Source organism: Eutrigla gurnardus (assembly GCF_963514095.1).
Source record: "Eutrigla gurnardus genome assembly, chromosome: 13".
Taxonomy (NCBI): domain Eukaryota; kingdom Metazoa; phylum Chordata; class Actinopteri; order Perciformes; family Triglidae; genus Eutrigla; species Eutrigla gurnardus.
The window spans coordinates 1,652,851-1,674,331 of NC_139936.1; the positions used below are offsets into that span (position 1 = coordinate 1,652,851).

The window sequence follows — 21,481 nt, forward strand, 5'->3', positions numbered from 1 at the left end:
GTTGGGTGTAATAATCACACGTGTGATGGTTCTTCCCCTCGCAGCTCAGAAACACCCACGCAAACACCAAATCCACAGAATCCGTCTTGTCCAACAAGTCCAGCGTCTCTTTCCAGGTGGTGATGTATGAGGAGGGTTGTGCCCCCCCTTCCTTCGTCGTGGTGGAGGGTTGAGGCCTTCTAGATAGCTGCTGTGTTCACCGGGGGGACGGAGGGTCTATTCTTGGCGTGAGAGTTATTTTAATTAAACAGTCCCCCGGTCTGCCGTCTGCAGCGTCTAGGCTCGTTTGACAGAGCTTTTAATTAGACTGCTGCTCTGAGATCAGCAGAGGGAGCCACAGCCCTTATCTTACACTTCCTCTGTCTTTGGATACAAAGAGACGCTGTCGGCGGCGTCACGGAGGAGAGCAAACACACCACGGTTTAAAACACCTGCTCAGGATGACAAGAGGAAACCTCACGGTGGAAAGAGTCGTCCTTCAGTACGTCAATGAAAAGGTGGACTGTTTCATCTCAGCAGCAATCTGTGTAAGCAAACCAGAGTCCCTAACTAGCATGGTAGCAACCTGTCTATCAGCAGGTAAGCCCCGCCCCCTAAAGCATCCCCTGCTTTCTGGTCTGGTGGACTCTAAATGGACCATAATGTACTAAATGAACATCATGCTGGATTGAAGAAGACTTGAAACTAGAGATTGAGACCATAAACTCATGTTTACAATGTTTACTGAGATAATACATCAAGAGAGAAGTAGGACCATTTTCTCATAGACTTCTATACAACCAGAGAGGAGTCGCCCCCTGGTGGCCAGCAGAGAGAAGTAGGACCATTTTCTCATAGACTTCTATACAACCAGAGAGGAGTCGCCCCCTGGTGGCCAGCAGAGAGAAGTAGGACCATTTTCTCATAGACTTCTATACAACCAGAGAGGAGTCGCCCCCTGGTGGCCAGCAGAGAGAAGTAGGACCATTTTCTCATAGACTTCTATACAACCAGAGAGGAGTCGCCCCCTGGTGGCCAGCAGAGAGAAGTAGGACCATTTTCTCATAGACTTCTATACAACCAGAGAGGAGTCGCCCCCTGGTGGCCAGCAGAGAGAAGTAGGACCATTTTCTCATAGACTTCTATACAACCAGAGAGGAGTCGCCCCCTGGTGGCCAGCAGAGAGAAGTGACCATTTTCTCATATTTTCTCAATGTGGGATTGACTCCCTGTAGGAACCTTTCTACTGTATGAGGTCTGCCTCCGACGGCTCCTGCTGCCTCCAGCTCTTTGTTTTCCATCAAAGCCGGCGTTGGCGTCTCCTTCCCTCTGACATCCTGTTGGCTCGCCAGAGGAAGAGGAGATTTACACGCCGGCCGATGTGACAGATGAAACCAAGGGCTGAAACTCAATATGTGGAAGATGAAATGTGATAAAAGAAAAAGAATGAAAGAGCTTTCCTTTGATATACTGTGTTAAAGGTGGATCTGTGGCCCCGACAGCCACGCTGCATGTGACATACACACACACACACACACACACACACATATATATAGTCTATATATATTTATATATATATATATATATATATATATATATATATATATATATATATATATATATATATATATATATATAAATAAATCACCGCTCCAGCATCTCTGCAGGACGGTTTGGTGTATTAACATCCAGCCGGCGGTTCGTCAGCACTGCACTTGTAAATCAATAAGAAAACATACGCAGCAGCGCTGCTATCTCCCTCTCTCTCTCTCTCTCTGTCTCACTGTCTCTCTGTCTCTCTCTCTCTGAGAGGGGAAGGCAGCCAGAAACCAGGAGTTTCCAGTCATTAAATTGAGTGCTCCTCCAGGCCGGGTACCGTAGCAACAGCAGGAGGAGAGGATGATGTAGTCTAGCTCGGGGGGGGGGGGGGGGTAAACCCAGGACGAGGAGGATGGAGAGCAGATTGCATCCAGTTTGGGGGCTTTGACACAGTGAAGTTATGTGCATGTATTTGACATCTTTATGTTTACTTAATTAATGTACTGTGTACGCCACTTTGGTCTGTGTGACCTGTTGATAAATGTGCTTTTGAAATACATTTGCCTTACTTACTTACTTACTTACTTACTTGCTTACTTACTTACTTACTTACTTACTTACTTACTTACTTACTTGCTTGCTTGCTTACTTACTTACTTACTTACTTACTTACTTACTTACTTACTTGCTTACTTACTTACTTACTTACTTACTTACTTACTTACTTACTTACTTACTTACTTACTTACTTGCTTACTTACTTACTTACTTACTTACTTACTTACTTACTTGCTTACTTACTTACTTACTTACTTACTTATTTACTTACTTGCTTACTTGCTTACTTACTTACTTACTTACTTACTTACTTACTTACTTACTTACTTACTTACTTATTTACTTACTTACTTATTTACTTATTTACTTACTTACTTACTTGCTTACTTACTTACTTACTTACTTACTTACTTACTTACTTACTTACTTGCTTACTTACTTACTTACTTACTTACTTGCTTACTTACTTACTTACTTACTTACTTACTTGCTTACTTACTTACTTACTTACTTACTTGCAACCAGGGGGCCTCGACCAGCCAGGGGCCTCGACCAACCAGGGACCTTGACCAGCCAGGGGCCTCGACCAACCAGGGGCCTCGCCTAGCAGTCAATGTTCTTCTCTGGTTCCAGGGAGATGCAGACATCAGAAATGAGCTAATCAGAAGCTGTGGACTAAATAAATGATGTGAGCGTCAGACTGAAGCTCCTGATGGAGGAGAGAAGAGGAGTTCAGACGCCTCCAGGAAGCCTTGGGTCTGTCTGCTGTTAGAAACCCGTCTGTCCCTCGGGTCTCTCTGCTGTTGGAAACCCGTCTGTCCCTCGGGTCTCTCTGCTGTTGGAAACCTGTCTGTCCCTCGGGTCTCTCTGCTGTAGGAAACCCGTCTGTCCCTTGGGTCTCTCTGCTGTTGGAAACCCGTCTGTCCCTCGGGTCTCTCTGCTGTAGGAAACCTGTCTGTCCCTTGGGTCTCTCTGCTGTTGGAAACCCGTCTGTCCTCTGTCAAGGTTTAGTGCAGCAAGCTGTCTCTCCCCTCTCTCTCCCCCTAATGAGATAATGAAACGCTCGCCCTCCTGCTGTCCTGCCTGAGTTGACACTCGGCCAGATCCGTTGGTGCAGCAGACCGGCCGACTCATAACGCTTTCAGCCGCTCTGATTTATGGGACGGTGATGTTAGACGGAGCCAGGGAGGCAGCAGGAGGAAGAACCACCGCCGTCAGCTCGCCGACCAGGAGCCTGAGACCACCTGCTGACTCCAGATACAGACCTCAGACCCGGTCTTACTCAGACCGGGGCCTCGAGTCGAGAGGAGTTTAATGAGGTTTTATTAGCAGCTCATGTTGAAAATGTGAAGCTTATAACAGTTTTTTTCATACATTTTATTTTGCTGAATGTACAACAGACTTGCTGACTCAGCTGTTTTGCTGCAGCGTCTCCCTTCCACTCCATTATGGGCTGATTTATAATATATACTATAATAATTATAGAATATGGCCAGAACAGAGGGCTCTTGTTCCATTAACCTCCGTTATCATTCTGGCCAGAAACATCCAGCCAGCTCAAATACCTCTCCTTGCTTGAGAAAGTCAAGTCACGAACATTGAATATTTATCATTTTTATTTATTTTTTGCTCATGCACAAACATTATTTCAGCGGTTTTCATCCTCAGAAATCCAAAGGGCCGGAGGCGGCTCTGAGATTGACGAGGCTTCAAGGCTTTATTGGCGTTCAATGCAGCACATGGTGGATTTAAAGCACTGAGGACTTTGGAGTAAGGCATTTCAAACACATACAAGATGGTCGTTACAGGCGTTGTCGTGGTGACGGGGGAGGCGGGGCACTCGGGGTCGCAAACAAATCTCCTCAAAAAGCAGCATTTCTACTCCACACACACACACACACACACACTTCCTGTCTGATCAGCTGTGACATGTTTGCATGCACGCTCAGACTGGATTTTGTTTGCCGACTTCGTGTGATGTGGAGATCTTTTCAGGAGGAGGAGGAGGAGGAGGAGGGGGAGGAGCACCAGAGGAGATTCTCTTAAAGCGTGTACGTTTAAACTTTTTCAACTGTGGTTTTTGTGGGTTTTTCCTCTTCTTCCTCCTCCTCGCCCTCTTCATCAGCCTCCTTCTCTTTCTGCTCAGCATCCAAGATCTCCTCTCCTCCTCCTTCCTCCTCCTCTTCATCTTCCTCCTTTTCTCCATCCTCTGCTTCGCCCTCTTCATTTCCTAAAACAAGTGAGTGGGAGATAAAGAAAATAATTAGAATTGATTAAATTAAACAAATTTATCAGTTAAACAAAATGACCACACTCACCTTCTCCATCTTCCTCTCCTTGTTTTTCCTCCTCCTCTACATCCTCCTCCTTCTCTTCCTCCCCATCTTCTCCCTGATCACCCTCCTTCTCTTCCTCCTCCACCTCTTCCACCACCTCCTCCTCCTCTTCCTCCTCCTCCTGAGGAGGGCTGGCCTCCGCCTGCCTCGCCTGGCTTGCAGATATCGTCTCCTCCTCGGTGGAGAGTGATGAGGTGTAGAAGCGGGAGGAGGAGCCCAGCAGGTAGGGAGGTGCAGAGCTCAGCTGGGTCTGCGTGGAGAACGCCGTCCTCCCGTAGGACGGGGCCCTGGAGTAGACGCTGAAGGACCCCGGGGCCGCCGCGCTCAGACGGTTCTCCTCCCCTTCGAGGAGCTTCCTAACAAACAAACACACGGGGATGAAATCAAATTCATCATCACAGCATAAAAACCCACTGCACCTGTTTTTACCTGTAGGCTGCGATCTCGATGTCCAGGGCCATCTTCACGTTCAGCAGGTCCTGGTAGTCCTTCAGGTAGCGGGCCATGTCGTTCTTGTTGGCCCTCATCTCCTCCTCCAGTTGGCTTATGGTGTCCTGCAGGGGGAGAAGATGACGTGTTAATGGCATACATTCTTCTGGAGCATCATGGGTAGTTCAGTACGACTCACCTGCAGGCCGGATATCTCGGCGCTCTGCTTCTCCTCCACGTCCTGGAGCTGGTTCTCCAGGGCCTGGTTCATGTCGCGGCCCGCGTCGATCTCCAGCGTCCGGGCCTTGAGGAGCCGGCGGTACTCCGCCACCTCGTCCTTGGTGTTGCGCGCGCTCTCCGTGTGGCGCGACGCGCCCGACGTCATCACGTTGACCTTGTTGCAGAACCACTCCTCGGCCGACTGCAGGTTCTGGTGCGCCAGCTTCTCGTACTGGGCCCGGATGTCGCGCAGCGCGGCGGACAGGTCTGCGGGCTTGGCGACCTCCATCTCCACGGAGACCTCCGCGCCGAACTGGACCTGGGCCTGCAGCTCGGCGATCTCGCTCTCGCACAGGTGCTTCAGGAAGACCAGCTCGTCCAGCAGGGTCCCGACCCTCTTCTCCAGCTCGGCCCGGCGCAGCGCGGCCTCGTCCGCTCCCTTCCTGGCTTCCATGAGCCGGCCCTCCGATTCCTCCCTGCCGATCACCTCGTCTTCATAGCGTTTCTGCAGGTTCCCAAACAGGTCCTCCATCTGGTCCCGGTGGTCCTGGGCCGCCTGCTTCTCGTGGCGGGCCTCCTCCACGGCGGCGCGCAGCTGGCGGATCTCGTGCTCGTAGAGGGCGCGCAGGTCGGGCGGCTGCGTCTGCCGCTGGCGCAGCAGCAGCAGCTCCGTCTCCAGCAGCTTGTTCTGCTGCTCCAGCTCGTGGACGCGCTCGATGAAGCTCACGAAGCGGTCGTTCAGGTCCTGCAGCTCGGCCTTCTCCTGGGTCCTGATGGCCTTGAACTCGGAGCTGACCTGGGCCGCCTGGTCCAGGCGGAGCTCGGCCGCGGCTGCGGACCCCGGGGCGGCGGAGAGCAGGGAGGAGGAGTAGGAGGAGTAGCCGGACGCGGCCCGGGCGTGCGTCGGGTAACTTCTGCGTGAAGATGAATAAGTCATCATCGGTGCAGAGTGGCTGGTGGTGTAGGCGGGCCTGGATCCGAGTCCTCCTGCAGATCCATACCCCGCAGTGCGCACGACCACCCTCCTCTTGTGGGTAGAAGGGTAGTAGGGGCCGAACCCGGAGGAAGACATACCTGCGGCTGTGTGTCTGGACGTAGAGCTGGGCTTGACTGCACACTGGATCTGCATTACACCCGCTTTTATAGAGCCGGTAATGACTGTGACGTCAGCTTTTTTTTTGCAGGCTTGCTGACAGAAGGAATTGATTATGCCAGCTAGCCAGTCTCAGCCAAGGGACGGGTGGGTGGGGTGGGTGAGGATGGGTGCGGTGGATGGAGGAGGCGGGGATAAGATACAAGGGGACTGCACCAGACGGGGGTCACTGAGGACAGACCGGGACACCGAACACTGCAGAAGTCCCACCTTAAATCCTGATATGCAGCTGGACAATCTCTTGAAATGCTGCCTGCTGGAAGACGCTGCTTTGCATCAACTCTCTGCTGTGTTGGAAAAAACAAGATATATATTTTAACATCATTATAATCTAAGTATCACAATCAAATGTCACAGCAAGCCAAAACAAATCAGCTAAATCAGCATCACTTGGTCGATCCTGTGATTTAAACAACAAAAAGACAATTCAGTCTCAGTGAAATTCATTTAACTGGGCTATAGAATCAAAGTGTGCCCTCTTGTGGTTGTCTGTTCACCATATAGGTTACACAGTAGAAGTGCTGACTATAAATGAATAAAGCAGCACAAATATTTATAAGAAACTATTAAAAAATAGATAGCATGCCTGGTTCCACCCTGTTTTAACCCAGAGACTAGAAGGCTGTGTGCTGCTGTAGAAATGGTGCAGGTTATTTATCACTTCATTAGGGATGAGATCATCTTCCTGAACAGTTAGCGCTGCAGGAAACACCTTGATCAGTGTCCTGTAAGGATATACAGGCTGCAGATTTCTAATAGCCGTAACATTGTACTGCAGGATAGTTTTTGTTGCTTTAATATCACAAATGAAAATGTATATATTTTTTTTATGTGTGTAATATGTATACTGTGTGTGTATGTGTGTTTGTAAATGTGTGTGTGTGTGTGTGTGTGTGTGTGTGTGTGTGTGTGTGTGTGTGTGTGTGTGTGTGTGTGTAAATAATGTAAATACTGATCTTGTACTTCTATTGTATATACTACTTTATTGTATTGTTATATTTTTATTATATTTTATTGTTTTTTATTATTAAATATTATATATTTTTCTTCTGGAATAATAGTTGTATCTTACTTTGTCTTCTAAGTGACATTTCAGTGCGTTTTCATGGTGCGTTTCTCAAAACCAATACCATAACACACGATTGGTCACGTGAACACGCCCACAAGCTGTGCGGACCAATGAGCGACGACGACTTCACTCGGGTAGAGCCAGCGTCGCGAGCGTCGTGCGCGATGACGTAGACGCTGGTAACGTTAACAACAACAAAGAGGACGCCGAATAAATGGAAGTTTCCAACTTGTGTCTCGCGCGCCGCGTTCACATTATGATGTCATATGTGTGTTTTTTTATTGTATTTGTTTAATATTAGAGGTCGCGACTTGATCGACGACGTCACAACGGGGATGAACGGTGAGCTAACCGGCGAAACGCGAACGCTAGCTAACGTTAGCTCACACACACCGAAGCATGCTAAGAGCTAGCTAGCGGTTAGCGGTGAGATGCTAGCCAGTTATTTGCTAGCCCCGTTAGGAAACTGTGTTCCGCCTGCTGTGTGGAGATGTGTGAAGCTTTATAACATGTTTTATTAGGAAGATAACTGCCATTATGACGAGCTAAACATGCTGTGTTGTGGTCATGTTAGCTAAGTTAGTCGCTCCCTTCTCTGTTAGCAGTTAAACAGTTGACTGCTTGCTTTTCCTTTATTTAGCCAGAGATGCTGCCACAACACTCAACAGTACACAACATTATTTAACAACACGGTGGCCTTCGACAAGACTCGGTGGAGCACAGGTGTGGTGATTTGGCAGGTGAAATACTGCCCTTTAGGAGTTGTATTGACCATTTAAAGGGTATTTCAACAGGTAAAAAGGGACCGGATTCAAATGAAGAGGGCTGTAATCAGATCATGGTGTTGCACTGCAAATCAGGGAGCTCACATGTCACTTTGTTGATTTATTTATCATTTATGTATTTAACTGTCACTTCCCATGTTACTTTATCATACTGCTTTTATTTAGTTACAGATACCACACATGGAAGAGACTAGTATTATTTCTGGACTACATATTGGCTCCAGCTGAAGCACTTTCTTATGGAACTTAACTGTAGTTTTGTTTCCATGGGTTTTGCATGTGTCCATAATGTTGAATAAAAAAAGGACTGGATTGGTAATAATCTAGTACACAGAGCAGGTGAAATAATGGAAAGAGTCATACGGATAATTGCAATAGAGATCAATTCTTTTTCTTTTTTACATAACCCAATCCATAAATCATGTTAATAACAGTCCAAATACAGGCATAATCAAGGATTTTATATTATAGCATATTGAAACAATACTATAAACTACAATACTAATACTATTGCCTGTGACACGTAAATGTCATGCCCTGATTCCGATATAAACAGTAAAAACACTTTGGCCACAATTATGATTATTTGTTTACAAGAATTGTTAAAGTTTCACAAAGACATACCTTTTTTATTACCACGGACATAAAGGTAATTGTATGTGTAGTTATGACTCTTTGATCCACTGCTGATGGGACGTTGCATAGCTTTTTTATGTGCTTAATTGGTTTGTCTGCTCTTATCTTCCTCTCTTTGCTGTTTCCACACATTGCTATAGATCCAATCAAAAGTTACAAACCGTGAAGGTGAAAGGAAGGTCTGCTCGACATTAAAATGGTAAGTCTTGTTAAAACCTTTTTAAATGTGCAGACTATTCTGGTTACTAGCTCCCACTTTTGAGTTATATATCTGCTTTCTTGACAGTTTTACAAAAGAAATCAACATTAATCAAAAATGAGATACTTTTCCTTTTTTTTTTTGCATAAGCATAGAGTAATGTGTTTTAAAATCCTTGTGGGCAATAATTCCAACTACAAGTCGCCTTAGAGACCCCTCATAATCACTTCCAGAAGCACAATATACATTTATGTATGCCCTTCCACCTGTACAGACTATCCACATGTACCTCAACATACCTATAACTATTTCTGTTATACGTATATCAACAGCCATTTTCTTATATGCCTTACTGCCACATGCCCGTCTAGTTATATGCTTTCTGAATGGGTTTTCTCTCTTTCCAGATTCGCATAGCAGCACTGAATGCTGCTTCGACAGCTGCCGACGAGTCTCAAGACCCATTGAGGAGCAACAAGAGCCAGACTAAGGAGGCTCAGGTACAGAACATTTACAGATGAACTCTCAGACTTAGGGGACTGCACGTTGGTGTCGTGGTTAGCACTAGCAAGAGGGACCCGGTGTAGCGTGGGGTCATTATAAATTCAAACCCACAGATTAAAAAATAAAATGCCCTAGACAGTGGAATGTTCACCGCTGTCAATATGTATTTATATAATTAAACGGATAATAACCTGGATAGCTGCTGCCTAGCTTTAAAAGGAAACGATTAGAAAAACAGTCATTTGTCTTCATATCATTTAATTTTTCAATAATTCAAATCAGCATCGGGCTCGGGTTCCTTCTGTGTGGAGTTTGCATGTTCTCCCCGTGTCATCGTGGGTTCTCTCCGGGTTCTCAGGCTTCCTCCCACAGTCCAAAGACATGCAGGATGGGGACAGGTTCATTGATAACTCTCAAAAATGTTCCGTAGGTGTGAATGTGAGTGTGAATGGTTGTCTGTCTCTGTGTGTCGGCCCTGTGAAAGTCTGGCTACCTGTCCAGGTGAACCCCCCCGAACAGGATAAGCAGCGATTGATGATGGATGGATGGATTAGCAGACTTTTTCCTCTCTCCGTAGATCTCAATAAGTTGTGTAATTTTTCTTCCATGTTTCTGTCCACAGGAGGCCGAGGCGTTTGCTTTATATCACAAAGCTTTAGATCTTCAAAAGCATGACAAGTTTGTGGAGTCGAACAAGGCCTATCATGAGCTTCTCAAAACCCCACTGCTCAAAGAGGTAAACATGCCAGACATCACATGGTCCTCCTGTCAAGGCCACAGTGTTCTCACACAATGACAGCAGCACACCCCCGCTTAGTCATCGAGGGATATCGCTCGCTTTGTGTAGACTGAACTGTCATCATATGCCAAGATTGCAGGGATTTATGATGCGAGCCCCTAATTTACCTTCACAATAATATTAATTTCACATTTGTAACACTTGCTTGTGCAAAGTATGAAGGTCTAAATATTACTATGTTTGCTGGGCAATCCTGCACTAACATTCTTGTCTAAAACTTCAGAGAGGACCTGCCCACGTACCATCTGTTATCTTTCTGTTGCTTAAGGCTTGACGGTGAATCTGAATTTGATGAATCTTTATATTTCAGGCCGTGGCCTCTGATGATCAGAAAGTGGGTCTCAAGCATCCCGGACTGATGTTGAAATATTCTACTTTTAAAAACTTGGCTACTATGGCTGCGTTGCGGGACGACCTGGAGACGGCTATGGAGTTTTACTTGGAGGTAAAACCAATGAATCTTTTGTGCAACTGAATCTGTCTTTTAAGTGGTGAGGCCGGTGAGAGTTCATACCCTTTTTTATTTGTATCTGTTCTGTCCGTTTCTTAGGCAGTGATGTTGGATTCCACCGACGTGAACATGTGGTATAAAATCGGTCAGGTGGCTGTGCGGCTGGTGCGCATCCCTCTGGCCCGACACGCCTTCGAGGAGGGGTTGCACTGTAACCCGGACCACTGGCCCTGCATGGACAACCTCATCACTATTCTCTACACTCTCAGTGACTACACCTGTATGTGGTCCATGTTCATTAACCTATTTCTCTGTGTCCTCCCTCTCTCATTACCGGTAGAAAGAAACCTGTCATCCTCTTGTGTTTTTCCAGGCTGTTTGTACTTTATCGCCAAAGCCCTGGAGAGGGATCATTGTTACACTAAAGGCCTGGTGTTGAAGGAGAAGATCTTCGAGGAGCAGCCCTGCCTGAAGAGAGACACCATGCAGATGTTCATGAAATGGTGAAGCCCGCCTCTCGTCTTTTATTCCTCCGTCCATTGAGAATGTGCTTTCACATCCCTGACGAACCCTCTCTGCTGTGTTGTGGCTGGTTTGCAGCGACATGTCTATTCACTATGTGGAAGTGGAGCTGGAGGAATGCAAATCCATAGTGGACGAGGCGCTGGACTTACGGAAACGCAGACAGGCGCTCTCTCACTGTGAACCCAAACCTGACCTTGTCCTCATTCAGCCCATCCGCTGCCTCTCGTGAGTTTCTTTGCCTGTCACATTGAACATATATTGTTTGTCTTTCTGAGGATAGAATAATTCATTCTAAGAATTGTATAGAAGTCTATGGGAAAATGGTCCTACTTCTCTCTGCTGGCCACCAGGGGGCGACTCCTCTCTGGTTGTATAGAAGTCTATGAGAAAATGGTCCTACTCCTCTCTACTGGCCAGCAGGGGGCGACTCCTCTCTGGTTGTATAGAAGTCTATGAGAAATTGGTCCTACTTCTCTCTGCTGGCCACCAGGGGGCGACTCCTCTCTGGTTGTATAGAAGTCTATGAGAAAATGGTCCTACGTCTCTCTGCTGGCCACCAGGGGGCGACTCCTCTCTGGTTGTATAGAAGTCTATGAGAAAATGGTCCTACTTCTCTCTGCTGGCCACCAGGGGGCGACTCCTCTCTGGTTGTATAGAAGTCTATGAGAAAATGGTCCTACTTCTCTCTGCTGGCCACCAGGGGGCGACTCCTCTCTGGTTGTATAGAAGTCTATGAGAAAATGGTCCTACTTCTCTCTTGATGTATTATCTCAGTAAACATTGTAAACATGAGTTTATGGTCTCAATCTCTAGTTTCAAGTCTTCTTCAATCCAGCATGATGTTCATTTAGTACATTATGGTCCATTTAGAGGTGCTGATAGGATGATCAACGATGACATCATTTGAGTGCTAATATGAATGAACTGTTGTTGTATTTCAGCTGGAAGCACGTGGGCGAGAGCCTTCTAGCCATGTACAGACACCAGACCACATGTGAGCCACCACGGCCGAGTCTCGGACGCAGAATCGACTTTTCCGACTACCGGGACCGAAACTTCCTCCAGAACCTCCCCCAGCCCAGCAGCCCCGTCATTGTGGTCCAGACCACCGTGCTGAGCAGCAGCCCCAGCTCATCCCTGCCGCCGCTGGCCCTCCCTGAGCCGCCGGTGCTGCCCCAACCGAGCACCCAACCTCAGATCACCCCGGCCCAGTCCACCGTGGAGGTCACCACTTCTGCTCCGCCTCTGGGTAAGTGGTCATAAAGGACTTTTACCTGCCTAAACATGATAATTAATAATTAGAATTAGTTTGATCTCATTGTGTAAAATGTAATGTTCTTGCTATATGTATACAGCGACAGCGACGGCGATGGAAGTTTCCCTGGCTGATAAAGTGAAGAAGGCCCCCAAAAGGAAACGCGTGGTGGAAGATAGCGGGGAAACAGCCAAGCGGCGTTCGGCACGCGTTCGAAACACCAAATGCAAGAAGGAAGAGAAGATTGACTTCCAGGAACTGCTTTTCAAATACCTTCCTTCTCGGTCCGTTACGCTGAACTAAATATGTATAATACATGAATGCATTGCTCATTATAGATCTGTTGATTTACAAACATATTTTGCTGGTTTGTCTCAGGCTGAAGAAGTTTGATCCCGACGATGACGAGAGTCTGAGTAATCTAGGGGCTCAGTGTGACGGGAAGGAGGACATGCAGCCTCTGCATGGGAGTTGTCTTCCTGCCGACTCGGTCGAATACATGGAATCTGGTAGGTGGCGCCTTGTGGACACGTTTAAAAGATCCTTTTATGCCATGCTGCTGTTTGTCAAATGAACAGAAATCTGCATTGTAGGTCATTTCATACCTCAATAACAAAATAGATATCATGATATCGGATGTTTATCTTGTTATTCAATAAATAGTCCACAAATAACCACAAATAAAGCCGATCTTTGTAAACTCCCCCATGTGGTTCAGTACATGACAAAGGAAAAGGATTTAGTCAGAACTTTTGTGCAAAATTAATTAAACGGTTTTGCCTGAAATTTAAGGATTGAAAAATATATAATAATTCATAATATTTCCATAGGCAGTTTAATAGCATTTAACTGAGTGGGAATGATGGAAAAACAAAACAACAATCATAAAATGGTATTCCCTGTAGGGAGAGCTTTATGATTTATGATGATCATAAGAAAAAAGATGTGCACTTTCTTTGACGCAATAAAAACATCTGTTTTGTTATTAAATGTAAAGTGATTCCAGGTTTTTTAAGTGGAAATGTAAGAGTTTAAGCATATATTGGTGATTATTGTAATTATATTGTGAATCTAAATTATTTTGGCAGATGATGTTAAATTTTCATGTCTAATGTCTTGATACATGACTTCATCACGATGTGATTCCTCTAAAAGAAGTGATATGATGATATTGAACCCTCCCTTCTGTAGAGCAACAGGACGTCCACAACTTCCTGCTCAGCATCATGACCAACGGTGGCGTGCTGGACGTGATGATGCGCTACCTGAAGGCCGTGGGTCAGAAGTTCGGGACGGAGTGGCCTCGGGGTCTGACGGCCGTCGTGCTGGAGGTCTACCAGACCTGGAGGAAGCACAGCAGCGGCCTTCCTAACCCTCTGCTCCGGGACTGCAGCAACCAGCACATCCGGGTACATGATTACTGGGAGTGTTCTTTATTGTGTGTTCAAAGTTGATATTTTTTAGACTCACTCAGGATACAATCGTCCTCCTGGGTCTATCGAGGTTTAAATCTTCCTGAACTGGAACCCAGAACATCATAACTGTATTTATCCATCAGAACTTCATCATGTTTTGCACCCACAACAACCTCTAAGTGTCTGTTTCTGTTTCCTGTTCAGGAGATGTTGGCGATGAGTTTAGCGAGTATGGAGTTGCAGTTGGAGCAGTGGTTACACAACAAAGGGAAGACGGGTGAGTACCACCGCTGTGTGCTGCAGCTCATCTGTGAGGGCAACAACAACATGTTTACACTCTGCCTGCTTGCTATATTTATCCTCGTCTAGTGTCTCCGAGAAGAAACAGCAGTGGCGGCGTCGGTCCCGGCAGCGATGCAGCCGACTCCGAATTCCCCGGGCAGCACTTTGGGAGTGATTTGTTACTTTTGGCGCTTGGTTCGTCCCAAAGAGACCTGTTTGAGGACGACTGGCTGGAGGTGATGGTGCGAGTCCACTGGCTCAAGGCGAGATTCTTGGCCCTGCAGGTAAAATCTATATTTGATCATACGAGTCTGTCCTCCCGTCAGCTCAGCCAGATGTGACTTGTAAGACTGTCTTTGTTTGTCTTTCAGGGAGACATGGATTTGGCCCTGGAGAGCTATGATGTCTGTGTTGGCCTCTTGCAGAGCAAACCAAAGACCCCCGAGGGGAAGACATACACCATCAGCCTGCCTAACCTGCGTGTAGATGCAGCCATCTCTGTAGAGGAGGTCAGTCTACTTGTTCCTATTGTTCTTGCTCTAATTATAATCGTTATTATTTAAAAAATGTACTAAAAAATGATGCCTGATGCATTAAATAATTTGTGATATACGAAGTAGCAAAATAATTCACGACCCAATATTCTCTTTTAGCATAATCGTAAATAGTTTTGAGCTCCCAGCTGTTTTAACTGTGGTCCTTTTCCGGTTTCCTCCCAACGGACAGATCGACAAGAGGCTGAAGTCTCTGGAGCGTTGTCAGTCTCTGGAGGAGATCCAGCGTCTCTTTGAGGCCGCAGACTTTGAATCCGTCGTGCGTCTGCTGCAGCCGACTCTCAACTACGGCAGCAGGAGCAAATCTCTGGAGTTTGTGAGCTCGGCACCGGAGCGGCCCGCTCAGCTGATGCTGCTGCAGGTCGGAGACGACAGCGATGATTGAACATGCTCATCTTTTGAAATGTGTGACACTCATTTGGTCTCTCTCCCTCTCAGAACTCGCTGCTGAAGCTGCAGGACTACCAGCAGTGTTTGGAGTGCAGCGAGCTGGCTCTGAACGAAGCCCTGCAGCAGCTCAACTCCGCTCCAAACAACTCGCCCCCCAGCAAGGAGGAGTGGGTCGCCACGATCGGAAAGCTGCTCAACGGCACCGAGGAGTGCTTCACTAACGACTCGGAGCTTCTGAGCAACGTCCCCCACTTCTCGAGCATGGCTCGGCTGGCAAACAACCTCATTCAGGTCAGGAGGGAGGTTTTCTGAAGAAACCCATGAAGTGACGCTATAAGAAATTCTGTGGAATCTTAATTTCAGGGTTGGTACGGGTGCTGGAAATCCTTGAAAAACACTTGAATTCCAGTGAGGTGTTTTCAAGGTTGGAAAAGTGCTTGGATTTAGACTAAAGGTCTTGAAATGTGTGTTGTATGTGATGACATCTATGATAGAACAGAGAAAAGAAGATCTCCATATCTGAGGGACTGAAAACAGCATTTTGTGACATTTCTTTATGAAAAATGACTTTTGATGATGAACAGATGATGAAAATAGTTGGTGATTATATTTCTGTGGATCTGTTAGTGGAATTAGTTTTCCTTTCATTTGTGGTCCTTCTGTAAAAAGCTGTCTCCAAACATCATGTTGGTTGTTTAGAGGACAATAACATCTCATTTAATGTGATGAACAAGTGACAGAATAAGTAGACTGAATACTGACCATTGGATTGGTACAAATATGGAGTTTACCACAGCTGGAAGGGGCTGGAAAAGCATGGAAATACACCTTGAAGTGCTTGGAATGTGCTTGAATTTGACATTGGAAAAGGTGGAGGAACCCTGGATTAATTGAGGTTGTTTTGTGTTTTCAGTTGATTGATCTGAGCATGAACATCACAGATGATCCCAAGGAGCCTTACTTCTTCTCGGTCCTGCCCTGGATTATCCTCTACCGCATCATCAAACATGAGGAGGCCGCTTTTAACTGCATGCTCCGGCAGCACATCTCCGTAGGCGACGACGAAGGTTTGTTCAACTTCTTGTTTGATGCCCTTCAGGTTGCCCTGGGTGTTTTTTCTACCAGCGGGTGACCCTTTCATGTCTTATTTTATTTATTCAGATGACTCAGACACTCCCATGCTGCCCTCCTCCCTGATGCTGCTGAACACGGCCCACGAGTATCTTGGCCGTCGCTCCTTGTGCTGCAACTCAACCGGCGCGCTCCTCAAGTTCTATGTAAGTCTGTTTGGAGACGCCTCTCTATGCACAGTTTGCATACTTTTAATCTGAATATTGTTTCTGCCATTAGGCTTGGGCGGTATTATCCCAGCAGTATGATTTTCAATACCGTCATAAATCCAGAGGCCGTTGTAGTGCCCGCATCCACCACCAGGGGTCAGTTTCTATGGCATGACAGGCAGCTGAGCTCAGAACGATGTCTAGACGGGATGTCAGTTTTGTTTTCATTTTTACTTCTAATAGCCAGACACACATTCACCTGTAACTCACTGTTTTAAGCAGAATAAATACGTTTGATCGGTTTTCTCTCTGAAGGCTGATCAGGTGATGCATTGATTCTGAATACATACGCTAACATGCTTTATACATGAGGAAGAAGTGTGCAAATGAAGGATGACGATTATGAGGTTATGAGTTTGTCGTGCTGGGTTGGCTTTCAAGGCTTTGTCTGCTGTGAAGTCCTGCTTTTTAAATGTTTACTCAAAGCTGTCGCCCCGACGTAGATTTATATGTGTTCATGTAACTAAAGGAACGTCTGTGGACCATTTGAACTCTGTGTCAGAGCTTCATTCTTATGTTTTTTTACAGGTTCAAGTTTTGAAAAAGGAGGTTGCTGCCTCGTCCATCAGCGCCTCGCATCCCTACAAGGAGGAGTTGGAGATGGCCTTGGAGCAGTGCTTCTTCTGCCTGTATGCCTACCCCAGCAAGAAGAGCAAGGCCCGCTACCTGGAGGACCACTCCTCTCCACAGGTCGGCCACTCACGCTTCTAGAAGTCTCTCGCTCTGCTTTTGATGTAACATATAGCAGCTATACCACATTTATCAGATATTCAACATGATCTCGGCTTCCCACAATTAAATGAACACGATCGACTGAAAGTTTGTGCTCCGCTCGTAGAACGCTTCCCAAACTTTTCTCTCCACTGCATCCACCCTGCAGAGAAAAACCTTCCTGTGCTGCAACTTACTCATTGTACAAGTTACATTTTGATGCAAATGGTTGTTAGCAGGAATGTTTGCACAGCGTGAAAAAAAAAAGATGTCCTCTCTTAGATTTTAATTTGGGAGAAAATAAAAAAGGTTTTGGTTCTAGGAAATGTGCTGAATAAGAACCAGCATTATTTTACATGCAAACAATTGTACATTAGTTTAAACAGCAATGCTTTAATTGACCCATTTTTAAAAAAACGATTCATTATGTAATCTAAAACATAAATTTACATAATAACCAACGGGTGTTAAAGAGGCGGTGAAATAGTGAAGAGGTGGTGAAAAATGGCTCAAGACTTTGACTAATTGGTAGGATTTCTCACATGTGTTGGCAAACCCAATAAAAACCCAATAAATGGGGTTTGATTGTCTTACAGCGGGGAGGAAGTCTGCTTCACCCGTTAGTGCACGTTAACGGCATGAACTCACCGAGGGAGAGATGTGAACACAAACATACTCCTGAAGCCTTTTCCATTTGAATTCTTTTAAATTGACAATATCATCACTAACTACAGGGTTGGTAGGGGTGCTGGAAATCCTTGAAAACACTTGAATGTTAGTGTGGTGTTTCCAAGGTTTGAAAAGTGCTTGGATGTAGAATAAAGGTCTTGAAATGTGTGTTCTACGATGACATCTATGATAGAACAGAGGAAAGAAGATCTCCATATTTGAGGGACTGAAAACAGCATTTCCTGACATTTCTTTATGAAAAATGCCTTTTGATGATGAACAGATGATGAAAATAGTTGGTGGTTATATTTCTGTGGATCTGTTAGTGGAATTAGTTTTCCTTTCATTTGTGGTCCTTCTGTAAAAAGCTGTCTCCAAACATCATGTTGGTTGTTTAGAGGACAATAACATCTCATTTAATGTGATGAACAAGTGACATAATAAGTAGACTGAATACTGACCATTGGATTGATGCAAATATGGAGTTTACCACAGCTGGAAGGGGCTGGAAAAGCATGGAGATGCACCTGGAAATGCTTGGAAAGTGCTTGAATTTGACTTTGGTAAGGTGGAGGAACCCTGTTACTAATAATATTGTAGGATTTTAACCACTAAAGTGAAGGTTTGTGGATCCAGGCCCGGGTCTCTTGTATTTTTGTAATACATGCGTCCTGCCACCAGGTGGGTGTCATCCCCAGAGCTGTGTATCTCAGGCATTCTGACTGTAATTATGCAACACACAACAACAAGAGGAGTTTCCCCAGGAGGTCCTGGTACCACTAATGTGTTACCATGGAGACCGTGTGACGCTAACGTCTCCCTGTGAAACCCTTCCGTGCGTCGCAGGTCGAGCTGCTCTGGTCCGACGCGCTCTTCATGTTCGAGTACTTCAAACCGAAGTCGCTGCCCGAGTTCGACAGCTACAAGACGAGCACGGTGTCCGCCGAGTTGGCCAATCTGCTGAGGAGGTTCGCCGGCATCGCCCCCACGAGCGACACCCCCGTCCTCACCATGGATGAAGTGGCGGCCTACATCGAGGGCTTGACGGAGAAGGTGAGTCAGCGGGGCCCACACTGCTGAGTCATGCTCAACAGATTTCAGAAGTGACTGATATGGCAGAGCACAGCTACCAGAGTTCCCGATACGCTTATTAACATCTTTAGTCGCTGGGCAGGAAACCCAGAGTGACATCTTGTTATTACACATGGATTCAGTATCTTCTTGTATCTAAATGTGTGTATTTTTCTTTTCTTTTTTGTATTGCCACTGTCTTCTTTTGACCTGTAACTGGCCACCGGTCCAGGTCTCCCTCGAAAAAAGAGATTTCAATCTCAAGGGACTTCCTGTAAATTTAAGGTTAATTAAAAAAAGATAGAAAATCTCTGTTAAGAGAATTAAAACTGCAGTATGTAGTAATGAAGTAAGTTAATTCATATATACACATATACATATATACTCACAAGAGAGTAGAGAAGCATTCAAACAATCAGCTGCTCTGTTTCAATACATGTATCCGTATAAATAAATCAACATTCAGGCTGAAATGTAACTGTGGTAACGGGGAAGTCTGCTAACCGCTAGGCTAATTTATGTAGCATGAAATCTATTGAGCAGAATGTGGTTCAGCGACAGGGACGGCCCACATTTCCCATCATGCCTGAAGCCTAACTGCTGGACTTGGTAGTTTACGTTTGTTTTATGCTCCAGAATGTTAATGTTACTCTTGTTTGGTGGGAAGTACGGAGCCAAAGGTGGAGATGGATTGATGGATGGAAGCGAGGGTATTGTTGGTTGAAATTGGTTGGTTCATATTTTGTTTTCCAGGAATTAAAAGATGTTGGATTTTGATATAAAAACACAAAGATTTTTTTTTTTTTTCTGAATATATTGTAGGTGAACAATCTGACTAAAAGGGTTAAAGGAGGCGTTTTTCCATTTCATCTGGACTTTAAATACCATGTAGCTTGGTTTGCAGGCTTCAGGTCACTGATTGATTAAAGCGTGATTATGTTTGGATCTTCAGGCCCCGTGCCTTCCTGAGGGCAGCGCTCCGGCCCCCCCCATCATCAACGAGATCTACTACCTGCTGGCCGACTACCATTTCAAGAACAAAGAGCAGTCCAAAGCCATCAAGTTCTACATGCACGACATATGTGTGTGTCCCAACAGGTCAGCTCAGTTCCCTACCATTAGTAAAAACATGTTTCTCATCAGGTGCAGTGACTGATATTAATGCTTCCCCTCAGGTTCGACTCCTGGGCCGGCATGGCTTTGGCTCGGGCCAGTCGTATTCAGGAGAAGCTCAACTCCAACGAGCTGAAGAGCGACGTCCCCATATGGAAACACTCCCAGGCGGTGCTGAACTGCTTCAAGAGGGCGCTGGAGATCGACGGCTCCAACCTGTCTCTGTGGATCGAGTACGGCACCATCTCCTACTCGCTGCACACCTTCGCCTCGCGGCAGCTCAAGCAGTGGAGGAACGAGCTCCCCCCAGAGGTGGTGAAACAGGTACGCCAACCGTCATCTACAGCCTTGGTACGGTGCTGGAAATCCTGGAAAACACTTGAATTTCAGTGTGGTGTTTCCAAGGTTTGAAAAGTGCTTGGATTTCTTTATGAAAAATGCCTTTTGATGATGAACAGATGATGAAAATAGTTGGTGATTATATTTCTGTGGATCTGTTAGTGGAATTAGTTTTCCTTTCATTTGTGGTCCTTCTGTAAAAAGCTGTCTCCAAACATCATGTTGGTTGTTTAGAGGACAATAACATCTCATTTAATGTGATGAACAAGTGACATAATAAGTAGACTGAATACTGACCATTGGATTGATACAAATATGGAGTTTACCACAGCTGGAAGGGGCTGGAAAAGCATGGAAATGCACCTTGAAATGCTTGGAAAGTGCTTGAATGTGACTTTTGAGAAGGTGTAGGAGCCCAGTGTGTAGCTCATCTGTGTCAGCGAGCGCCCCCAGAGTGGTGAACAGGTACGCTGCACCTTAACAGAGTTATCTGGTCTGTTGCTCATCTGTTTCCTTGTCACTTCCTGTTAACTCTGCTTTTATGTCGGGTTTCTTTGTGTGTGATGTCACATCCATCCCGTCACTTCTGCTCGTTCTACTTCGTTGTCGAGTAAATGGACTCGTCGCCTTGAGCTAAATTACTCATGATGAGTGTGTGTGTGTCTGTGTCTGTGTCTGTGTGTGTGTGTGTGTGTGTGTGTGTGTGTGTGTGTGTGTGTGTGTGTGTGTGTGTGTGTGTCTGTATCTGTGTGTATGTGTGTGTGTGTGTGTGTGTGTGTGTGTGTGTGTATGTGTGTGTGTGTGTGTCTGTATCTGTATCTGTGTGTGGGTATGTGTGTGTGTGTGTGTCTGTATCTGTGTGTATGTCTGTATCTGTGTGTGTGTGTGTGTGTGTGTGTCTGTATCTGTGTGTGTGTGTGTGTGTGTGTGTGTGTGTCTGTATCTGTGTGTGTGTATGTGTGTGTGTGTCTGTATCTGTGTGTGTGTATGTGTGTGTGTGTCTGTATCTGTGTGTATGTGTGTCTGTGTGTGTGTGTGTGTGTGTGTGTGTGTGTGTGTGTGTGTGTATGTGTGTGTGTGTGTCTGTATCTGTGTGTGTGTGTCTGTATCTGTGTGTATGTGTGTGTGTGTGTCTGTATCTGTGTGTGTGTGTGTCTGTAT

The 21,481-nt window shown here is 45.8% G+C and overlaps 2 protein-coding genes across 7 annotated transcripts in view; one reads left to right on the plus strand and one right to left on the minus strand.

Moving 5' to 3' along the window:
• Nucleotides 1-3,682: 3,682 nt before the first annotated feature.
• On the minus strand, nt 3,683-6,182 carry neflb (neurofilament light chain b). The gene is made up of 4 exons (XM_084025193.1): nt 5,041-6,182; nt 4,842-4,966; nt 4,395-4,768; nt 3,683-4,306 (listed from the first exon to the last, which is right to left on the minus strand). The coding sequence occupies exons 1-4, from the start codon at nt 6,130-6,132 to the stop codon at nt 4,134-4,136; spliced, it is 1,764 nt and encodes a 587-aa protein (XP_083881319.1). The 5' UTR covers nt 6,133-6,182; the 3' UTR covers nt 3,683-4,133.
• A 1,280-nt stretch (nt 6,183-7,462) lies between these two features.
• The window catches only part of cabin1 (calcineurin binding protein 1), a 44,438-nt gene continuing 30,419 nt past the window's right edge, over nt 7,463-21,481 (plus strand). For 3 of the 6 annotated variants that reach the window (XM_084024679.1, XM_084024682.1, XM_084024683.1), the window contains exons 1-23: nt 7,463-7,624; nt 8,844-8,902; nt 9,310-9,402; nt 10,029-10,142; nt 10,516-10,650; nt 10,756-10,936; nt 11,030-11,159; nt 11,257-11,406; nt 12,123-12,430; nt 12,537-12,720; nt 12,815-12,945; nt 13,628-13,845; nt 14,056-14,128; nt 14,221-14,417; nt 14,505-14,642; nt 14,860-15,048; nt 15,126-15,368; nt 15,991-16,144; nt 16,239-16,354; nt 16,946-17,107; nt 18,644-18,850; nt 19,821-19,966; nt 20,044-20,305. In XM_084024679.1, the coding sequence (XP_083880805.1) occupies nt 8,900-8,902; nt 9,310-9,402; nt 10,029-10,142; nt 10,516-10,650; nt 10,756-10,936; nt 11,030-11,159; nt 11,257-11,406; nt 12,123-12,430; nt 12,537-12,720; nt 12,815-12,945; nt 13,628-13,845; nt 14,056-14,128; nt 14,221-14,417; nt 14,505-14,642; nt 14,860-15,048; nt 15,126-15,368; nt 15,991-16,144; nt 16,239-16,354; nt 16,946-17,107; nt 18,644-18,850; nt 19,821-19,966; nt 20,044-20,305 (3,534 nt within the window). In that variant the 5' untranslated portion in view covers nt 7,463-7,624; nt 8,844-8,899. The remainder of the gene's footprint in view (nt 7,625-8,843; nt 8,903-9,309; nt 9,403-10,028; nt 10,143-10,515; nt 10,651-10,755; nt 10,937-11,029; nt 11,160-11,256; nt 11,407-12,122; nt 12,431-12,536; nt 12,721-12,814; nt 12,946-13,627; nt 13,846-14,055; nt 14,129-14,220; nt 14,418-14,504; nt 14,643-14,859; nt 15,049-15,125; nt 15,369-15,990; nt 16,145-16,238; nt 16,355-16,945; nt 17,108-18,643; nt 18,851-19,820; nt 19,967-20,043; nt 20,306-21,481) is intronic. The other 3 variants (XM_084024681.1, XM_084024684.1, XM_084024680.1) reach the window with 2 other exon arrangements.